This window comes from Eublepharis macularius, chromosome 9, assembly GCF_028583425.1.
Source record: "Eublepharis macularius isolate TG4126 chromosome 9, MPM_Emac_v1.0, whole genome shotgun sequence".
In the NCBI taxonomy this organism is placed as follows: Eukaryota; Metazoa; Chordata; class Lepidosauria; order Squamata; family Eublepharidae; genus Eublepharis; species Eublepharis macularius.
In genome coordinates this window covers 85,216,909-85,235,606 of record NC_072798.1, presented here as the reverse complement: position 1 = coordinate 85,235,606, position 18,698 = coordinate 85,216,909, and the positions used below count along the sequence as shown (strand labels likewise).

General features: G+C 41.6%; 1 protein-coding gene across 4 annotated transcripts in view; it reads right to left on the bottom strand.

Annotated features, from left to right (window-relative positions):
- The window catches only part of PLXNB2 (plexin B2), a 400,939-nt gene that overhangs the window by 65,193 nt on the left and 317,048 nt on the right, over positions 1–18,698 (bottom strand). For all 4 annotated transcript variants that reach the window (XM_054989404.1, XM_054989405.1, XM_054989403.1 and 1 more), the window contains 2 exons: positions 13,695–13,843; positions 12,663–12,771 (listed from right to left, as the gene is read on the bottom strand). In XM_054989404.1, the coding sequence (XP_054845379.1) occupies positions 12,663–12,771; positions 13,695–13,843 (258 nt within the window). The remainder of the gene's footprint in view (positions 1–12,662; positions 12,772–13,694; positions 13,844–18,698) is intronic.

Below are 18,698 nucleotides of genomic sequence, written 5' to 3'. Positions count from 1 at the left end.
CCACAAAAATTAAAATAGAGTAAAATAAAACAAATAAAACAAAGCTTTACCTAAGGGAGAGGACAGAGTACCTAGTTATGAGGCCTGTATCTGGTGAGGAACAGATCTGGCACCATTAGCCTGACTCTTAGGAAAGGACAGGCTGCTGTGGGTGGAGTCCTCCTCGGTGTGTGAAAGGATATCACCTGGTGGCTAGGCAGCGAAAGCTTGTTTGTGACTGCAAATGTTAAGAATCCAACCCAAATAGATTTTGTGACTATCTAAAAAATTACTGCAAACTGCTGATCTATAAGAGGCTTTTAATCTGGAATTTACACATAATTTGCATCTGGATCCAGAACTCTCATGCAAAAATGTCACTAAAATTTCTAATAGTACCAGCAAGAAACAGTGGGAAATGTATACACTTCCAAAATTTCTTTTTCCGGGTTTCACTGAGCATAGATGCCAAAGGCAGAGCCAGCAGAGATATTTCAAGGAAAAAAAACACCAGGGTTCAAAACTCAGTGGGGGAAGAGGGATTCATAGCATCTCTGATCAGGCACCAGCCCCATCTGTCAGCACAGTCCCTTCTGTCAAGCATGATTTGTAGAAATCAGAGCATATTTTTAAAGCACAAAAGCGTTTTAAAATGAATTCTCCCCTCTAGTTTACAATGCCAGCAAAGTATTAATCAGCAGGACATCTTATCCTCTGAAAATGATGTATAATACAAATCTCTCTTGTTCACTTTTTTTTTCCTAAGCAGGTCTAATTGAGTTTGAGAATTAAACAAAGTTCTGAAATAAACCCTTCTCTTATATTTTAACTAACAGGAACTGAATTTGCCATATCTGATTGTCTACTTTTTAAACCCCCTAATGTCAGTTTCTTTCTATCTGCTGTGTACTGTACCTACTAAGCTGGCATTCATCGATAGTCAGAATAAGTTTTTGTTTCCAAGTCCAGAAACTTTGATGAACATCAGTCTTTATATACAGAATTAGAATAATATAAGTGGAGACCCCCAAGGACTTGCAAGGGGGTGTCTGAAATCTCATCCTCCCCCTCACCATGTGCCCCCATTGCATCTCTCCCCTCTCCTGCTCCCCACTTACCTTTGTCTGTCCCCCCACCCCGTTTTCACCTTTCCCCCTTCTCTCCCCCAACAGCCTCTTCCCTGTAGCTAAATTTGCCAACTTCCAGGTGGTGGCTGTTGATGTCCAAGAATTACGACTGAGATCAGTTCCCCTGGAGAAAACGGCTGCTTTGGACTCTATGACATTATACCTTGCTGAAGTCCCTCCCCTCCCCAAACCCTGCCTTCTCTAGGCTCTACCTTCAAAATCTTCAAGAATCTCCACAACCTGGAGCTGATAACCCTTTGGCCCCGTTAAGTGGTGCCAGCTAAGCTGGGCCCAGCTGCAAGATGAGATACCTGCAAAGACTTGCGGGGCGTAATTCACTTTTCCCTGTATCACCTTTCCCATATTTCCCCTTTTTTTCTCTTTCTGGCAGCCTCCATATGCTCACCTTTCCCTATGTCCTTCTCTGTTTCAAACCCACAAAACAACTTACTTTTTATTTGCCCCTCCATCTTCATCTATATTTATTAATTTACTCATTTATAAACTGCCTTTATCCACAATGGGAACCCAAACATCTTACATCATTCTCCTTGCCATCATATTATCCTCACAACGACACTGAGAGGTAGGTTAGGCTGAGTGTGTGACTGGATCAAAGTCACTCAGTGAACTTCCACAGCAGAGTGGTGATTCAAACCTGAGTCTCCCTGATCCTACTTTGAAACTCTAATCACTACAATACACTGGCTTTTGGTTGAGGTGTGTGTGCTGTTGAATGGTAGCTAGTAGCCAGGCCTGGGTGAGTTATGCAAGTTGCAAGGTATCAAGTTGTCCACTGGTTGCTTCTGGACCTGCCCCCAATGATCCTCCCTCAGGCCAAAACAGCCCTGATGGGGCCCTGCCCCCTCCCCCTGCCTTTTCTGACAGAAACCAAGCCTTGAATACTGGCTAAACAGAATGGTTGCCTAGCAACAGTCACTGAGGGCCTCTGGTTAAAGCTACAGGCACTCCTTTTATCATTTTGGTTCTTTAAAAACCCTGAATTCCCACGTATGTGTGTATTTAGAGTTCGTATTTTTCAGCAAACCTGGGGCATTTTTCAGATATGTAGGAAGATCTGCATGGCTCCAATCTCCAGTCTTCTCAAATAAGGGCCACTTGGCTATTAGCATATCAGATATAGCCTACAGAATTTAGAATATAAGAAACTCGGATTCAAGGAAGCGTGTATAGAAATAAAATATAGAATTCAGATTCATTTTGGCAAAAACATTAATATTCAGAAACCTACACTGTTAAACTAGAGGTGAGGATGATCCAGTTTTGAAATATATAATGTATACAACAAATTCCTTTTAAATGTTTTTGTAGTAGAGATCAGGACCATTTCCACACGGCTTACCTTCCCTCGGAATGACCCGGAACATCATGCAAAACCTGCGGAAGATCACGTTTTTTCGTGCGAGAAAACATGATCTTCCACATTTTTTGCGTGATGTTCCGGGTCGTTCCGAGGGAAGGTAAACCATGTGGAAACGGCCTTGAAGTAACATCTTAAATGTGTTAAAAACAAGAGAGGGATCTCAATTAAAACGTTTGTTGGGGTTGCATTCAATGACTCCTTCCTCCTACGTAAGAAACCTTCCTTCTGAATTGGTTCTAACTGTTAACACCAAGTCTTGTCCTTTCTTTTTCTCTCTCTCTCTTACACACACCCACAACCTGACTGAGTAACGGGAAACCCTCACTACCCTTCTTCCCTGGTATTCAGAATTCATTAACTTTTGTTTTGAATATCATGCACACCTTGTTATGTTTTATTGCTTAGATTACTCGCTGGAAGTTATACAATGAATCCATTTTTCTCTGCACTACAGAGTCAACCTCTTTGCTCAGCAAAATAAATGCAATTAATCTTCTATCTGGGCATACTCTCCATGTGGAGTACATCAACTTAAGAGCAACAAGAATAAAGATGCTGTAATAGATGGGTTCAGATGGATTCTTGACAAAACTTAATGGCCTGGGCATGACTTTACAGCATACATAAAAGTGGCTCTGTTGGGCCAGTTGGCTTCTAATTGACGCTCAGGCATATTCATTATGATGTATGCTATGTAATGAGGAGCAACCCTCTCTCATCTCCCTACAGAAACAGATATTCCATGGGACCATACGGGGCAGGTCATGCACACACGTGCATATGTTTGCACAAAATGTAATTTGGAGATTACAACAAAAATGTATTTAGTATGACATTTTGCTTCTCATAAAGTTCCTTTGAGTACTGAAGCCATCTTCCTCTAAAGTTTATATCAGGCTCAATTTTCCATTCCTCCCCCCTCCCCCCGAAGCCCATTAAGACTTCTCCCTTCAATACAACAGCGCTTACTCCTTTTCTTATTAGGTTAAGTGGTTTGGCTGTGAATCAGCACTCTACTTGTTTCGAATCCCACTATTGCCATGAACTCAGTAGGTGGCCTCGGGTAAATCACTCCTCTCAGCCCCAGCTCCCCAGCTGTATTGTGGGGATAATAATAACACTAACTTTTTCACTGCTCTGGGTGAGGCACTAATCTGTCTAGAAGAGCGGTATATAAGCTCAGTTGTTATCCTTATTTTATTATTAAATGCTTTCCAGACATTACGCTTGATCATGCATTTGGGGAGAACATGTTCCTTTGAATATGTACAATCGCTATTTTGTCTGAAATGGGGAAAGCATTTATTTTCAGCTTCAGTACACACATAGCAGAAAACCAGAGTTCCAGTACACATGTTCCAAAGTTGGAACAGACAATCAAATGTAAAGCCTGAAATAGGGCTCTAGTTCTGGTGGTGGTTTTTCCTATGTGCTTGCATTAACACGACCCTAAAAAAACATACAAAATACGACTGGCGCATGGGCTGATATTAGGAGGGTCAAGTTCATAGGACATGAATGAATACTGACACAAGGCTGACTGATAATTCAGTTCCTGTACAGTAATTCATCAAATTGGGCTTTGGACGAACATGCTATATGTAATTTGTTTAGGTTAGGTTAAGTTAGATCAGTGCTGCTTGTATGAAATGCATCAATCATGTGCTGGAGACTATTTTGTATTTAGAACAGCAGGATTCAAGTGCAGTATGAATTCCATTCCTATTTGTCGACCGAGAAGTGGTAGGTCAAAAGCAGAGAAATGAGGAATACGGAGAGAAAGATCAGCCCATGCAAGAGGCTGAGAAGGAGGGAAGCAGGCAAAGCTTGGAGGTTCAGGCCTATAGATATAGGCACTGTAAGAGGGTCAGATTTAGGGCTGCCAGGCAGGACAACTGGCAGGAGCTTTGGAGGCAGGGACATGGTGGGTGCTGATGTGGTGTGACATCAGTTCTGGAGGGGGAACCTGAAAGTGGTATCATGTCACTCTAAGAATCACCAGTTTTACCACAGAGTATCCAGAGATTCCTACAGCAACACGGTGTCACTTCCAGGTTTTCCTTGGAAGCAATATCATGACACTTGTAATGTCGGTGTTTTTAGAAGTTCTTTCTCCTGCCACCACCTGGAGAAGCAGCAGGCAACAAAGGTTGGTAGCAGGAGACCTGGCAAGCCTAGTCAAATCAATATAACAAGGAGAGCGTCGCTCAGGAAGGCACTGAGAAATGCAATTATATCAATTACGATTATATTATATTCGTTTATGCAGTACAGACCATAATCCAGTGTATCAAGTAAAAGTCCATGTATAATCTTATACACAAATTATTTTCTTTTACAGACAACCCTACAGTGGACGCCGGTGAAGTTTCGGAGGCGTGCCTGCTTGTTAGCCCAGCCGTCAATATCTTCGCTGCGTTGGCCAAAGACTCCAGTAAATTGGCAATGAGTCTGCCAGCTAATTGTTCTTTGCTCGTTTCGAATTCTCTTCTTCCGGCCACAATTTTGTTTCCTTCAATGAACATCCATTTTCAAATCACATTGTAAGCAATCCATCTATCGGGTAGGGGTCCAACAAGGAAACAAAATTGTGGCTGGATTATGGTCTATACTGCTTAAACTAATATAATTGTAATTGATATAATTGCATTTCTCTCTGCCTTCCTGAGTTACGCTCTCATTGTTATATTGGTTTGACTGGAGGTTTCCCCTTTTTTGGGAAGCCTAGTCAAATTACAGGAATGCCCGTGATCCTCATCATGATTACAAAGGCACTGGGGATCTGGGTAAAACAGAAATTCCAACTATAGATATTTCTACAAATCAGCAAGCATACCCACTCAACTCAGGGCACAAGGCCCATAAATTACATTCAAAGGAAATGATTTCATGCTGTAAGGATGTTACTATACTAAGTGTACTGGCCTGTCACTGGAAGCAAGATGGAAAGCCCAGAAGAGGGAGAGATTCTTGGCACAGGCAGCTTCATATACACGTACAGTATACCACTTCACTCATTCATTAAATTGTGTGCAATGCATGCTTACAAAATAGGGGTGCCAGCCCCTAGCTGGCAACTTCCAGGGGGGACAGGGTATAAAGCCACAGAGTCCACCCCTCCAAACCTGCCATTGTCTTTGTAGTTGGGCAATGAGTCGTAATTCTGAGAGATCTCTGGACGCTATCTGGAGGCTGACAACCCTATCACAAAGGGAACCGGTTCTCTCTTACTGCAGTGAAGGGGAGTGTTCCGAGTCCTGTACGGGCACCGGATCCCAGCCATGCACACCAATCTGTTATGCAGGAATGAATATTTGTGGTACCTTGTAGATGAGTTTTACTGGGTAGCGTTCAGTCAAATTCAAATATTCTAAAGTCCTGTTCATTTTAGTGAGAGATATTTAAACATGTGCTTAATTTTTCAACTCATACTAATGGAATTTAAAAGAGCCAACATTTGGTAGGATCGTGCCTCCACTTTGGCACATTTTCCGATACAGGGGAAAAGAAACTGTTTTCCCAACTCTTCTTTTTAATCTTCCTTCTCTTGCATATATTTATTGTCTATGCTGAGAACCTTGAACACAGTAACAACACTCTTCAGTTATGCACATGATTTTTAATTTTGAAGACATCTCTTGGTGACATAAAAGGGCGCACATACGCAGAGTTTCTTGTTCTTTTAATATAATCGTCTGGTGCTCAACAAACCTGCCTCAGCACACCTAATGTTTTCCTTAATGGGCCAATAAAGCAGACCATAAACCTTTTTAGTGCTATAAATTTAATGAAAGGCACTTTTCAGAATGAAACTGTGCACAATAGAATTGCACGTGAGATTTTAACAGGGCAGGAAGATTCACTCCAGTCTAAGCCCATTAAAATGGCTGGGATTAGAATGCAGTAAATCTGTTTAGGATTGCAGCGTAAACCTCTCTTTGGTGAAGCAGCAAGGATATACTCTCATTCTGAACTTGCTATTTTTAGCTTTAGAACACAAGTTATGCCGTACATTATCATCACAGCAACATCAGATTATGCAAATCTGTTCTCTAAACACTAAATAGCTTTACCCCAGAATCAACAGCATACAGGCATTTGTTCAAGTTAAGGTTATTGCTGGGTGTCAAACCAGAGGAGATGCTGGAATCCGGCATTCTAGAGGGAAAGCTGGAATACTTCTAGCATTTTTAAAATGGCAACAGAAGCTGTATGGGGGCGGGGATTGAGACGGTGCAGTGGTTTTTCCTATGAAGGGGTGGAAGAGAAGTTTTCCCTCTATGCTACTAGACTTTAATAAAAAAGAGGAAAAAATCAGAATGAAAGCTAAGTTGGCAATCTTTTTTTTTTTTTAACCTTAAGGGCTAACCAAACAGGTGAGGGAAGAGCCCAACCAGCATAGCTGCAATCCCGAGTGGGTCCTTGCATGCCTTCTCTTAACATTTTTAAAACACCGAGCAGACCCAAATCATGGGTCTCCAAGTGTATGTTCATTTTTGTCCCCAAATATCCAGCTAACAGATACAAAACTCTTATCTTTTCCCATGAGGTTTTTTCATTGGTCTGGCCCCATGCCGCATCCGTTTCTCTCCAGACTTCTGCATGCACGGTCAAAATACTCCGATTCAGTCTCTAAACTTCGAAGACTTTTTTGAGTCCCACACAGAGAAAGGCTAAATCTTTCCTCGGCTTTTCTGCAGCTTTTCTCTCTAAGCACATATCCCAATTTTTTTTCCCAACAAAGGCAACCTGAGGCCTTTTTGAAGTGCAGATACTTTCTTCAGTGTGAGGCCTGGCCCTGCCTTTCACCCTCCCCTTTATCACCCTGCATTGTGATTGTTTGAAGAGAATCCAATCAAGTTTTTTTCTTGAATTTAAAAAATAAATAAATTGCAATCTTGGTGCCTTAAAGAAAAAAAAAAACACCTTGATACCACAAGGAAACCACTGCAATATGGTGAACACAAAAACTCTGCAGAGAGCCCTAATTCCACTGGATACAAGTTTTCACCAGTACTTTTTAGTCCATTTCTTTTGGCTTTAACAAAAATGAAACAGCTAAGTTGCAACAACAACAAAAACCTTGTAAGTTTCCTCAACTGAGGAAACTGACCTGTCCTCAGCCCATCAGCTAACAAAACTGACATGTCCTCAAAGCCTGCAGCAGAAATGGGGCATTTTTCTAGTGCAAAAATAAAAAACAGATACCTCTTCAATTCGACTCCTTTAAAGTGCAGAATTAAAGAACCGAAACAGTACAAGGCCAGAACGGATGAATAAAGCAGATCCAGTCCTCATGGGGTGAATATACAGAAAACCTGATATAAAATTCACCATGGGAAAGAGGCCTGGGTTACATGTTATGTCCTTTTACAATTGGGACTGTTCTGAGAGTGAGTTTTCAGAATGTTTAATGCTGTAAAGTCTATTATAGTTTTAATTATTGACCCATTTGGGGAAGCAACTATTTTAGGCGAAATTTATCCTGATAAACTAACTTGTAAATGAGAAATAGCTCTCTCTCTTTTTGTTCTCACACATTGCAAGTCATTAACATCCGGAAACGTAAAACAATGAGGAGCTGGTTTGCCTTTTGGTTATTCATGATGTGATGCATTATTTGGCAAAAACTATTACAGTTAACAGTATTCCAATATGTGTATAATGGCTGGACAATGAAAATTTAGGGAATTTTTTAATTTCTAGTTTACTTGGCATAAGAGAATACAGATGTAATCACTGTGAATGGTGGTGCAGGAGTGTATCTGTAATTAACCTACCTACCCTGATTCCTCAAAGGCTCAGTATAATTAATTTTTTTAAAAATCCCACATCTAAAAAAGTGGCAAACTGGCAAAAGTGAGGATGGGGGGGTGGGCTCCATAAATCAATAAGCAACTGTTTTAAAGAAAGTTGATATCATGAAGGAATTAAAATTCATCTTTATTTCAAGAACTGTGAAATTTTACTGGTCCCAAAAGGCTCAGTAAAGATGCTTACTCGTCTCTTGTTCTGTAATGGCCTTGGATTTCTTTGTCAATGCTTTTAAAAAGATAACATTGTAGGAGCCCATTTAAACTTCATTTGCAGAAAAAGGTATGTAACCAAAAAAAAATTAAGATGAAATCTGTTGTCTAATGACAGGAATGAATCTTTTGGATGCTTGCCCATCTTAGTTGTTAAAACCATGTAAGGATTACATAAATGACCCCTTGTGGTCTTACATAAATCAGTAACTAACTGAGAGCATCTTCCCTCGGCCACTCAAATAGGTAGTTATCCGCCCACTAATTAAAAAACCATCCCTAGACAAAAATGATGTGGCCAATTACTGCCTAGTCTCCCATCTGTCCTTTCTGGGCATACTGACTGAGACAGCAGTATCAGCTCCAGGTCTTTTTGGATCATTCTGGTGCTTTGGACCCTTCTCAGTCTGGATTCGGGCCAGGTTATGAGATGGAGACAGTTCTGGTGGCTCTAGTTGATGATCTTGACTTGGATGTAGACAAAAGCCATGCTTCTTTGTTGCGCCTCCTGGATCTAACTGCATCCTTTGATTCAGTAGAGCATGCTGTCTTATTGGGGTGTTTGGAGGCGGAAATTGTTATCAAGGGATGTGCCTTGGACTGGTCTGAATTGTTTCTTGTGGAACAGACTCAAAGGGTTACTGTTGGAGACCACCTATCTCCAGAGTGGAAATTAAATTGCAGAGTTCCATTGGGCACTATCTTATCCCCCACGTTATTCGACCTCTATGTAAAGCCTTTAGGCTCATTTGCAGCTATGGAACTGGATGCCATCAATACGCAGATGAATCCCAGCTCTACATCTAACTATCCAAATCACCTCAGGATGCAGTATAAATCTTGGGTAGCTGCCTGATGGCTGTGATCAAATGGATGACTTCAAACAAATTGAAACTGAACCCAGACAAGACAGAAGTGATGCTGGTTGGAAAGGTGGATATATTGAAGGACACTGTGCTCCCCACTTTCAGTGGGGTTCTGCTGACCCTTGCTGATTCGGGTAAGAGACATGAGGTTATACTGGTTCCAGTGCTATTGCTAGAAAGGCAGCTGCAAATAATATTTCCACAAACTCAGTCTAGCCTGGAAGATGGCCCCCTACCTTGATACGGCCAACCTGGCCACCTGGATACATGCCATGGTAACATTGAGACTTGTAATGCAGTTAACTTGGATACTCCTGTTGGTGCAGAATGCTGCAGCTTGGCTATTGTTGGGAGCTAAGAGGAGCATGAATATTATCCCCTTTCTGCAGTCACTCCACTTATTACCCACTGGGCTCAGTTCAAGTTACTGGCTATCACATATAAAGCTCTTTGCAGCCGTAGCCCATCATATCTACAAGACTGCCTCTCTCACTATGTTTTACCATGGCAGCTTCACTTATCTGAATAGGGCCTTTTGCAAGTGTCACCTTGCATATAGGCAAAGTCAACAGCTGCCCACACACGTGCATTCTCCATGGTGGCCCCCACCTTATGAAATGGCCTACCTGAAGAGGTTAGGAAAGCTCCCACTCTCCTGGTTTTCTGCAAACTATGAAAAACTGAATTGTTCAGGAGAGCTTTTTGCACAGAGAGGAGGGCTGTGCTGTAAGTAATTCTAAAAGAGATGCATCAGTAAAGGGATGGGGACTATAGAATTTACTACTGTGTACTGACTGTTGCTGTATGGTTTCTATGTTGCTGGATGTTCTATGTTGCTGGATGGTTTCTATATTGTTTAATATGTCAATCTTAGAATTGTTTATGCTGTGTTTCAGCATTTGTTGAACTCTGTATTGAATTTCTGCTGGTTTTAAATCTGCAAATTTACATGTATATGTTTACTGAATTATCATTGAAATTGACTGTGTTGACTTATACTGTGTAGAGTTTCAATGAGAAAGGTGGGCTATAAATAACAGTGGGCTATAAATAATTATCTACCTATCGACTGATAGATAGAAAGATAATTAAATTGGTAGGTAAACTGCACACAAACAAGGCCAATCTTCTGTGACTGTCCATGGGTTTAAACAATTTGAACCAAATTAAAGTCGTATCATGCTGTAGTCTGTCTCATTTGGTCTGTGGGATTCGGGTTAGGCAAAACCAAGTCAAACTGTTGCTGTAAACCTTGACTGCTTTATTTTTGTTGGTGAAAGAGAAAATAAAATGAAACTACTACCTTGATTTTTTGGTTTGCAGTGGTTTCACATACCAAATAAACAGTATTGCCAAGTACTACTGAACTTGTGTTACCAAGACTATTGTGCTGATATGATGCCATACTTGGGACATCTCAAGAACAGCAGCATGGACTTTTTAACAGCTTCTTGCAAAACAGCTGAACCGAGGTAGTTGTTTGTTTTATATTGTCTTAACAGCTTGTGTCTCTAGGATCACCTATTCTCTAAGGGAACAGACTCCTTTTAATTCCCAAGAAAGCAGAATAATTTTTTCTTCTCCTTTTAGATAAAAAAATTATTTGTAGAGGAAAGGAAGCCATCCATAGCTTGTAGATCTCCATGAATCCTCCTTAAACTAACCCCAATGCTTCCTAGTGCGTGTTCCCCCAATGACAACCATCAGGGGTCATTCTGCAGAAAAAGAGCTGGAGGAACTCATTAGCATAACTCATTAGCCTATACCACATCCTTTGACATCACTGGAAGTGTGTCATTAGCATAACTGATCTGCATATGCTACACCCCCTGACATCACCTATCCTGGCTGTTTTGGACCCAATCCTGGCCATTCAGGGCCGAAATTGGGCCCAAAATGGCAAAAAAGGGGCCAAAATGATCAGGATCGGGTTGCTGCTGAGTGGGAGAGTGATTCACCACTCGTCAGAGGCCCAATCCGGGCCATTTTGGCCCCAATCCAGGGCCCCCTGACATGTGACCTCTATGGGGAACTACTGGAACTGTGTTCCTGTGCGTTCCCCCTCAAAATGAGCCCTGACAACCACTAACACACTCAGTTTTCTAGTTAAAACTCAAGCCATACCATTTAAGCCAACAATCTTTGAAGACAATCCGCTTGAAAAATGTTTCTGTCATGTAGTAAAGGTGATCTACTATAGACAATCTTCCAGGTTTGGGTGGGGGAAAGAAGGGATCGGCTAAGATTTCACAACAAAAACCTGATGTGCTGCAAAATTATCTTCCTTTGCTTATGGACAGAATCCGCAGCGCCAGCAATCTCGCTTTATCATTCCAGCCTATTATATATTTAGCCAGCCGCTTCCAACTTGCAATGGACCTATATCCACTACCTTTTGCTTTTACTTAGCATCGAAGCTAAAATTGCACAAGCGGGTAAACCAATGCTCTAGAGAACAGCCTAACCCTAGCTTCCCATAACATAACACAACTCACTAGTTCTATTTTCTAGTTCTGAATGTGGCAGCTGAATTCTTTAAAAAGTTTACTTTGCATGTTAACCGAGAATCCATATTTGCTTCAGAAGCCACTCAGCTATGTCTTGCAGCCATTATATGCTTCTGCAACTTTAAGTATTACACATGCAGTTCAGAAATGAGGACATCTTTTGCCATGGTGACAATATGAGTAATTGTACGCCTAATGTGGCTGCACACACTGTCTGTGCCCCAGACTATTTTTCCATTTATTCCATGCTTTTTTTGAGTTAAACAACCCACTGAAAACATTATAAGATTAAGACATGTAGGATCATTAGATATTCTTCAGTGGCTTTGAATTCATTCCTACCATTTACTGGTTCAGGAGGCAATCAGCAGCTATTTCGAAAAGATGGTCTGTTTCAAAGCTGATTTATTTTGTTTTTCAGAAAATAATGTGATAGCCATATTCATTTACAATAGTTTTTTGTTTTTGTATTACATCATATTTTACAACTGTAAACAGCATTATTATATTTGGAGGACTGATTAGGGAGAATTCTTTAGGCTTTTTATTATAATGTGAACAAAATATTTCTCAACAAAACTGAAGGAATAAAGGCCAATACAAAGGCAGTCCCCCTCCCAAAGGAAAATGAAAACGATACTTTCACTGAAATCCTAAACAGAGTTACTCTAATCTAAGACCACTGAAATCAATGGGCTTAGACTGGAGTAACTCTGCTTAGGATTGCACTGTTTGTGTTGAGTAAGAAAAGATAACGACAAACACATACTGACCTGATATGTAAATTGCACTTCACCTGTTGATCTGCCTTGCTGTCCATTTACGTCAACTACAATTTCACCTTCTGTAGTTTCCTGAACACTTCCAACTTTACATACAACCCTAGTTGGATATAAGGCAAGTTTGTATGTCAAAATCTGAACGTACATCTTTCCTAACATGAATTTAAAAAAAAAAGGGAGGGGTGAATGTACCATCTTAAAAAGCCTCAAAAGCACGAAACATCAAATAAAACATAATGAGCCAGACAAATTGCCCTTTAGTGTTTCTGCCGCTATTACCTTGATTGAACAAGATGAATCCCAAGTCTTCATTACACACAGCCAATTAAAAATAGTTATATCATTTACTTCAACATGATTTAAGGTGAGGTTACAAATTAATTTTTCAAACAAATTTCTAAATCTTAAGCCACATCATGCTTTCACTGCTTGGGAATGCATTTATAATAATGTTAGGCATGAAAAATTGAAAGTTTTCCACTTTCATAGTAAGAATTGAATACAATAAAAGTATCCTTAATGGAAGTAATTGGGTACAGGTTTTCATGTGAGACGGGTTTTTTCCCCTCAATGTTTGCAAGGTTGTACATGTTTAGTATGCAACATTTACAACTTTCCTGAAGTGACACCATCTGGAAATGTGAGTCTTAACAAAATGTGAACTGTATGAGACAACTATTACTAATGCATCTCATTTCCAAGTAAATTAGGGAGTCACTGAATATGAATAAAAGCAAGAAACAAACTGAAGTGGGAACTATAGGATCATAAAGATAGGTGGTGATTACAACTGTCTTGCTGAATTACAGTTGTAAACTGAAGGATAAACATAGGAGTGAGCTCTGGAATTACAGCTAAAACTTATTAAAAGAATTACTACTCATTTCCATTTACAAATACCAAGCAAATTATATATTTCAAACCTCTTTAACTTCCATATTTCATATTTCTGTAGTCCTTGGAACATAAAACGACATCTTTTTTTCAATTCTCTGACATTCAAAACATCTGACAATTACTTACTTGGTAGAAACAGAGTAGAATTCTTCTTTAAATATACAATTAGTGCCTGCCACCATTATATTTGTGACATCTTCAGCTCTTATGCCCAAATTAGATCCCATTATGGTCAACAAAATTCCACCACTTAGTGGTCCATTCTTTGGTTCAATCTGAGGATACAGAGACACACATTTGACATGTTACAGTAGCAATTTAAAATATCAAATTATAGCTTCAACAGGAGGTTCTCTGACTGGAAGGGGCTTCAACGGTATGGGGTAGATGGATTTCTTGACATAAACTTCAGAATCTCATTCTGGTTTTGGAGAGTGAAGATGACACGTAGGCTCTGAAATTAGGGCAGCTGACCATCCAGTCTTGGTGGGAAAGGTGGCAGCCTTGACACTTTTACTCCTTACCAGGGCTTTTTTCCAGCGGGAATGCGGTGGAACGGAGTTCCGGAACCTCTTGAAAATGGTCACATGGCTGGTGGCCCCGCCCCTGATCTCCAGACAGATCAAGGGCGGGACCACCAGCCATGTGACTATTTTCCCCGAGGGCAACCCACTGAGTTCCACCACCTCTTTTCCCAGAAAAAAGCCCTGCTCCTTACTGCAGAGAGCTCCCAATCTAGAACTTCACAGGGATCTCAGAGAAATTTCCTATTTGTGTGGTTTCAGGGAAGACGCATGCACGTTAAGTTCACACTCCTCTTTTGTACACACAGTGTAAGATATTACAACACACCTGTGCATTTTTACTGGTGGATCACCATAGCCATACTCATTTCTACTTTACTAACTTGGCCACTGCATTAACATTCCCTATGAGTCTTCAGGCAGGAAAATGCCTCTGAATACTCTGCCCTACCAGACATTTACTTCTGTGCTGCTGAATAAGCACTGTCATGCTGAGAAAAATTGAGGCCAGCAGGAACCTGAAGACCACAGTAAAGCCTGAGACATTTTGATGGTAGCACAAGAATAAAAGAAAAAGATATCGTCAACAAACATGTTAGAGACATTAATTTTCCTATCTTCTCTAAGAGTAATATGCATTTCTCATTAGAAAACATGGTTGCACTTACTGATGTTCAATGAGTAGTCACCAGTGCAGACACACAGGGGTCCTGTGCCTGTGCAGGCCTGCCACGAAGAAGGTATCAGAGCTCTGAAGAGTGCTTTTAGGCACTCTCCCCCTCACCTCAAGTGCCAGTTTTCCTGCCTTTTCCCTGAGAGTGTCTGTAGCATAGTGGTTAAGTGGTTCAGTTGCAAATGAGCACCCTATTGGTTCGAATCCCACTACTGCCAGGAGCTCAGCAGGTGGCCTTGGGTAAGCCACTCCTCTCAGCCCCAGCTCCCCAGCTGTATTGTGGGGATAATAATAACAGTAACTTGTTCACTGCTCTGGGTGAGGCACTAATGTGCCTAGAAGAGCAGTACAGAAATGTATTATTATTATTATTATTATTATTATTATTATTATTATTATTATTAGGCACACTGAGGGGAATGGGGAGTACCTTTCCTCAGTTCTCTCACTGCCTCAGCTAGAGAGGTTTTTTTTTAAAGAGGTCACAGTGGGGCAGGAGGGAGGGTTGTGTGACTGCATTGGTGACCACTTGATGAACATCAGTTACAGGTAAGTGCAACCATGTTTTCTAGTGTGAAATGGGACGGTAGACAATCCAAAAGGGAAGACTGTGTATAGGACGAGTTCCCCACACTGGAAGCAGAGATATTGTGTGTGGCCAAAATGTACTGAAACATGAAAATATGCATCCAGTAGGCCTACAATCGCAAACCAAACATCTGTCCTTAGTAGAGGTGCAATCTCTGCAATGGAAACCATGTGAAACCTTTTAACATTAAGTATTTATTTTAAGACTCTGAGGTCTAAAACGAGTCTTTCCCTCCATTCTTTTTATGCACCAAAGAAATAAGATTAAACACTTCTAAACTTATCATGGACAGGATCTTGTTCCACAGAACCTTTTGACAGTAAACTCTGAACTTCCCTCTGGACTGCAGAGGGAATTAGTGGGAAATCTAGAGGAGGACTGTGGAGAGGGCTGGAAAGGAACTCTAATCTGTAAGACAACTGAATAACAGAAAGAACCCAATGATGGTAATACATTCCCAAGTAACAGGAGAAACACGGATTAAAAAAATAGTGTTGGCAACTGCAGAGAGGTCAAAAACCCTGTTCCTGGAGAGTATAAGGTTTTGGGGACTGTGAATGCTGTTTCCTTCTCTGATCATTATCCTGCCTGCAGCTCTGGTTAAAACTGGACTGACCTGCATGTTGGTATTGGCAAGAAGGAGGGTGCGGGGGGGGGGGGGGGGCGCGCGCGCAGACTGGCCCCTGTACTGATAAGAGTAAGATTTGAGGCATGGGTGGAAACTGGAGTAAGATAGAGGTTGAGTGACATCCAGTGTCTTCAAGGTAAACTTGTTTTTTCAGATCTTGTCTAGAATATCATCAGTCATGGAGTCAGTCATTACTTTCCTTCAAATCTAAGATCCTCAATGCGGGCCTTAGTCTTTCTTGTTCAATAGATCTGAGTCAGGAATGTCGGCGGAATGCAATGGCAAGATTCTTGCAGCATAATCATCTATATGCCTGGTGGAATACTGGATCCTTAGACTGTAGAGCCATAGTGATGATTTCTATCTCCAAAAATATTGTCATTCTGATTAACCACTCGTTGTAAAGAGGTATGTCTTCAAAAAGAGAGTTTGTGAGGATGACTGAATGGATCCATAGGTGATGGGTCTGAAGAGACTTCAGTTTGAGAACCAAAGTGACTGGATGGAACCGAAGGCTTAACCTCGGATGGAACTGGTTGGCCTGGAGTGGATCAAGCATCCCTGTCACCTTTGGAATATATATATTTTTTTAAATTTATTTTTAATTACTAGCCAGAAAAACTACAAAGAAGGGAAAAGGGGAACAGGGGGAAAGGGAAAAACAACATATAAAAAACACACACTACATCTAAAAGTATTGCATTCCCTTCATAATACAATTATTTAAAGTTAAACTTTCTAATATGCTATTAGATTGGTAGATCTTATAAAGTACGAACTACAGTCAGGATCAGGTCTTCTTCCCCCCACCCCTGTGTCTCGGTCGCAGGTCTCTCTGAACAGCTACAGTAGCTGCGCTCACTCCCTCCTCCCCATTCTCCCCTTCAGATCCTAAATCTTCTCCTTGCTGAAACTCTTGATGATTAAACACAAAGTCCCTCAGCTGTGCCTCCGATGTTATCTTGTAGGCTTGATCTTTATAACTGAACCAGATGCCTTCCGGAAATAACCATTTGTATTTTATTTCACGCTTCCTCAGAAGAGCTGCAAACCTTTTATATTTGAATCTTCTTTTCCGAGCTAAAAATGGAACGTCCTTCAATATCTTAACCTTGTTACCCAGAAAGTCCAAGTCCACATTGTACGAATTATATAAGATGGTGTCCCGAGTCTTCTTAGATGAAAAGTCAATAATAATCTTGCGAGGCAGCTGACGCTTCGTTGCATATTTTGAAGATGTCCGGCGGACTTCCAGAATATCGCTTTTTAACTCTTCTTTAGTTGCCTTTGCGAATGACGCCAAAAGTTCCGGCACTAAATCCTTTAAGCTTTCACTCTCCTCCTCCTTCACATTCTGAAGACGCAATACCGTCTGAGCACGATCCATTTGTAACCCTATCAATTGATTCTCCAAAAGCTTTACTTCTTTGTTTGCTGCTTTCATGAGTACTGCGTTTTCCCGAGCAGACTGCTCTGCCCCAGACGCTACGTCTTTAATGGTTTTCACCTCGTTTTCAACTGAACCAACCCTTTGACAGATTTCATTTAGCTTATCAACAAAGGGCTTCATAGCTTCAACGACCGACCGCTTAACCACCTCTTCAAGAGACTCTCCTTTCCCCTGCAAAGCAGCCGAAACAGATTTGCCCAGAGCAGGGCTCTGCTTTTTCATCACCATCTTAGGGGGGGGGGGGGAGTCCGCCAACTAAGTTCCAAAAATCAATGAAGGGGAAGATATCCGAACCTTCTTAGCTTTAACTCCCACCAGTCCTTCGCATACGCTTAGAATAACAGAAGGGATTCGTTTCCTTCCAGGTTTTCACCTTAAATCTGCTTGTTGCCGTTCTCCATGGCCCGGCAGCACGCGATGTGCTGCGCAAGTCTGCCGGCCTCCATAGGAGCAAATGGGCAATTTACCCCCTGCATCGACTTCAGGGGGCTCTTCCCGCGGCGCTCCGGACCCTGACCCCCTCACTGGGAGTCCTGGGGGTTAACCCTTGTGGGCCAACCACCCGGTCAGGCTGCACGGGCGCTTCCTCCCGGACCTGCGGAGAGGAGCGTCCGACATGGCTGGGAAAATGAAACCGAAACCTGTTGCCTTTGGAATATGAGGCAGGGTTTGGTAAGTCCCTGGAGTGTAAAGGGGCTTACCGTAAAGGGAACCATACTTGAAACTGGAGAACTTAGGAAGTCCTCAAGAAGTAGATGGAGAACAGCTGGGGTGGTGCCTACAAGAAAGTGAAGATGCTCTAATTTACCTTTGGCCTTTTCCGCAGCTGGCTCAAAACTGCTGCAATACACGGAGTCCTGCTCAGCCTCTGCTGATGGAACTGGTGGAGCTGATGGAACCAAAGGGGCCTTTGGAACCAAAGGAGGGGTGGGTTTCAAGGAGGTGCCAGGTGGAATGGATGAAGCGCACAGCCTGCCAGTGGGAGCTTGTGCCGAGGTAGAGGGAGCAGATTTCTCCTTCAAAGCGGCCTCCAAGGCCTTTTCCCTCAAGGCAGCTATGAGTCTAAAGTCTCTATTGTGTCTTGCCTTGGGGGTAAATTGGAGGCAAATGGAACATGTAGCCCCATCACATTCCTTCTTGAGACAGAGCAGGCAAAGGGAACGATGACGTGATTGTGGCATCCTTGCCCTGCACTCTGAACACGTTTTAAAAAGTACTTTTATGAGGCATTTTGTCTTGAGTAAAAGTGAAAAACTCAACAGGCCT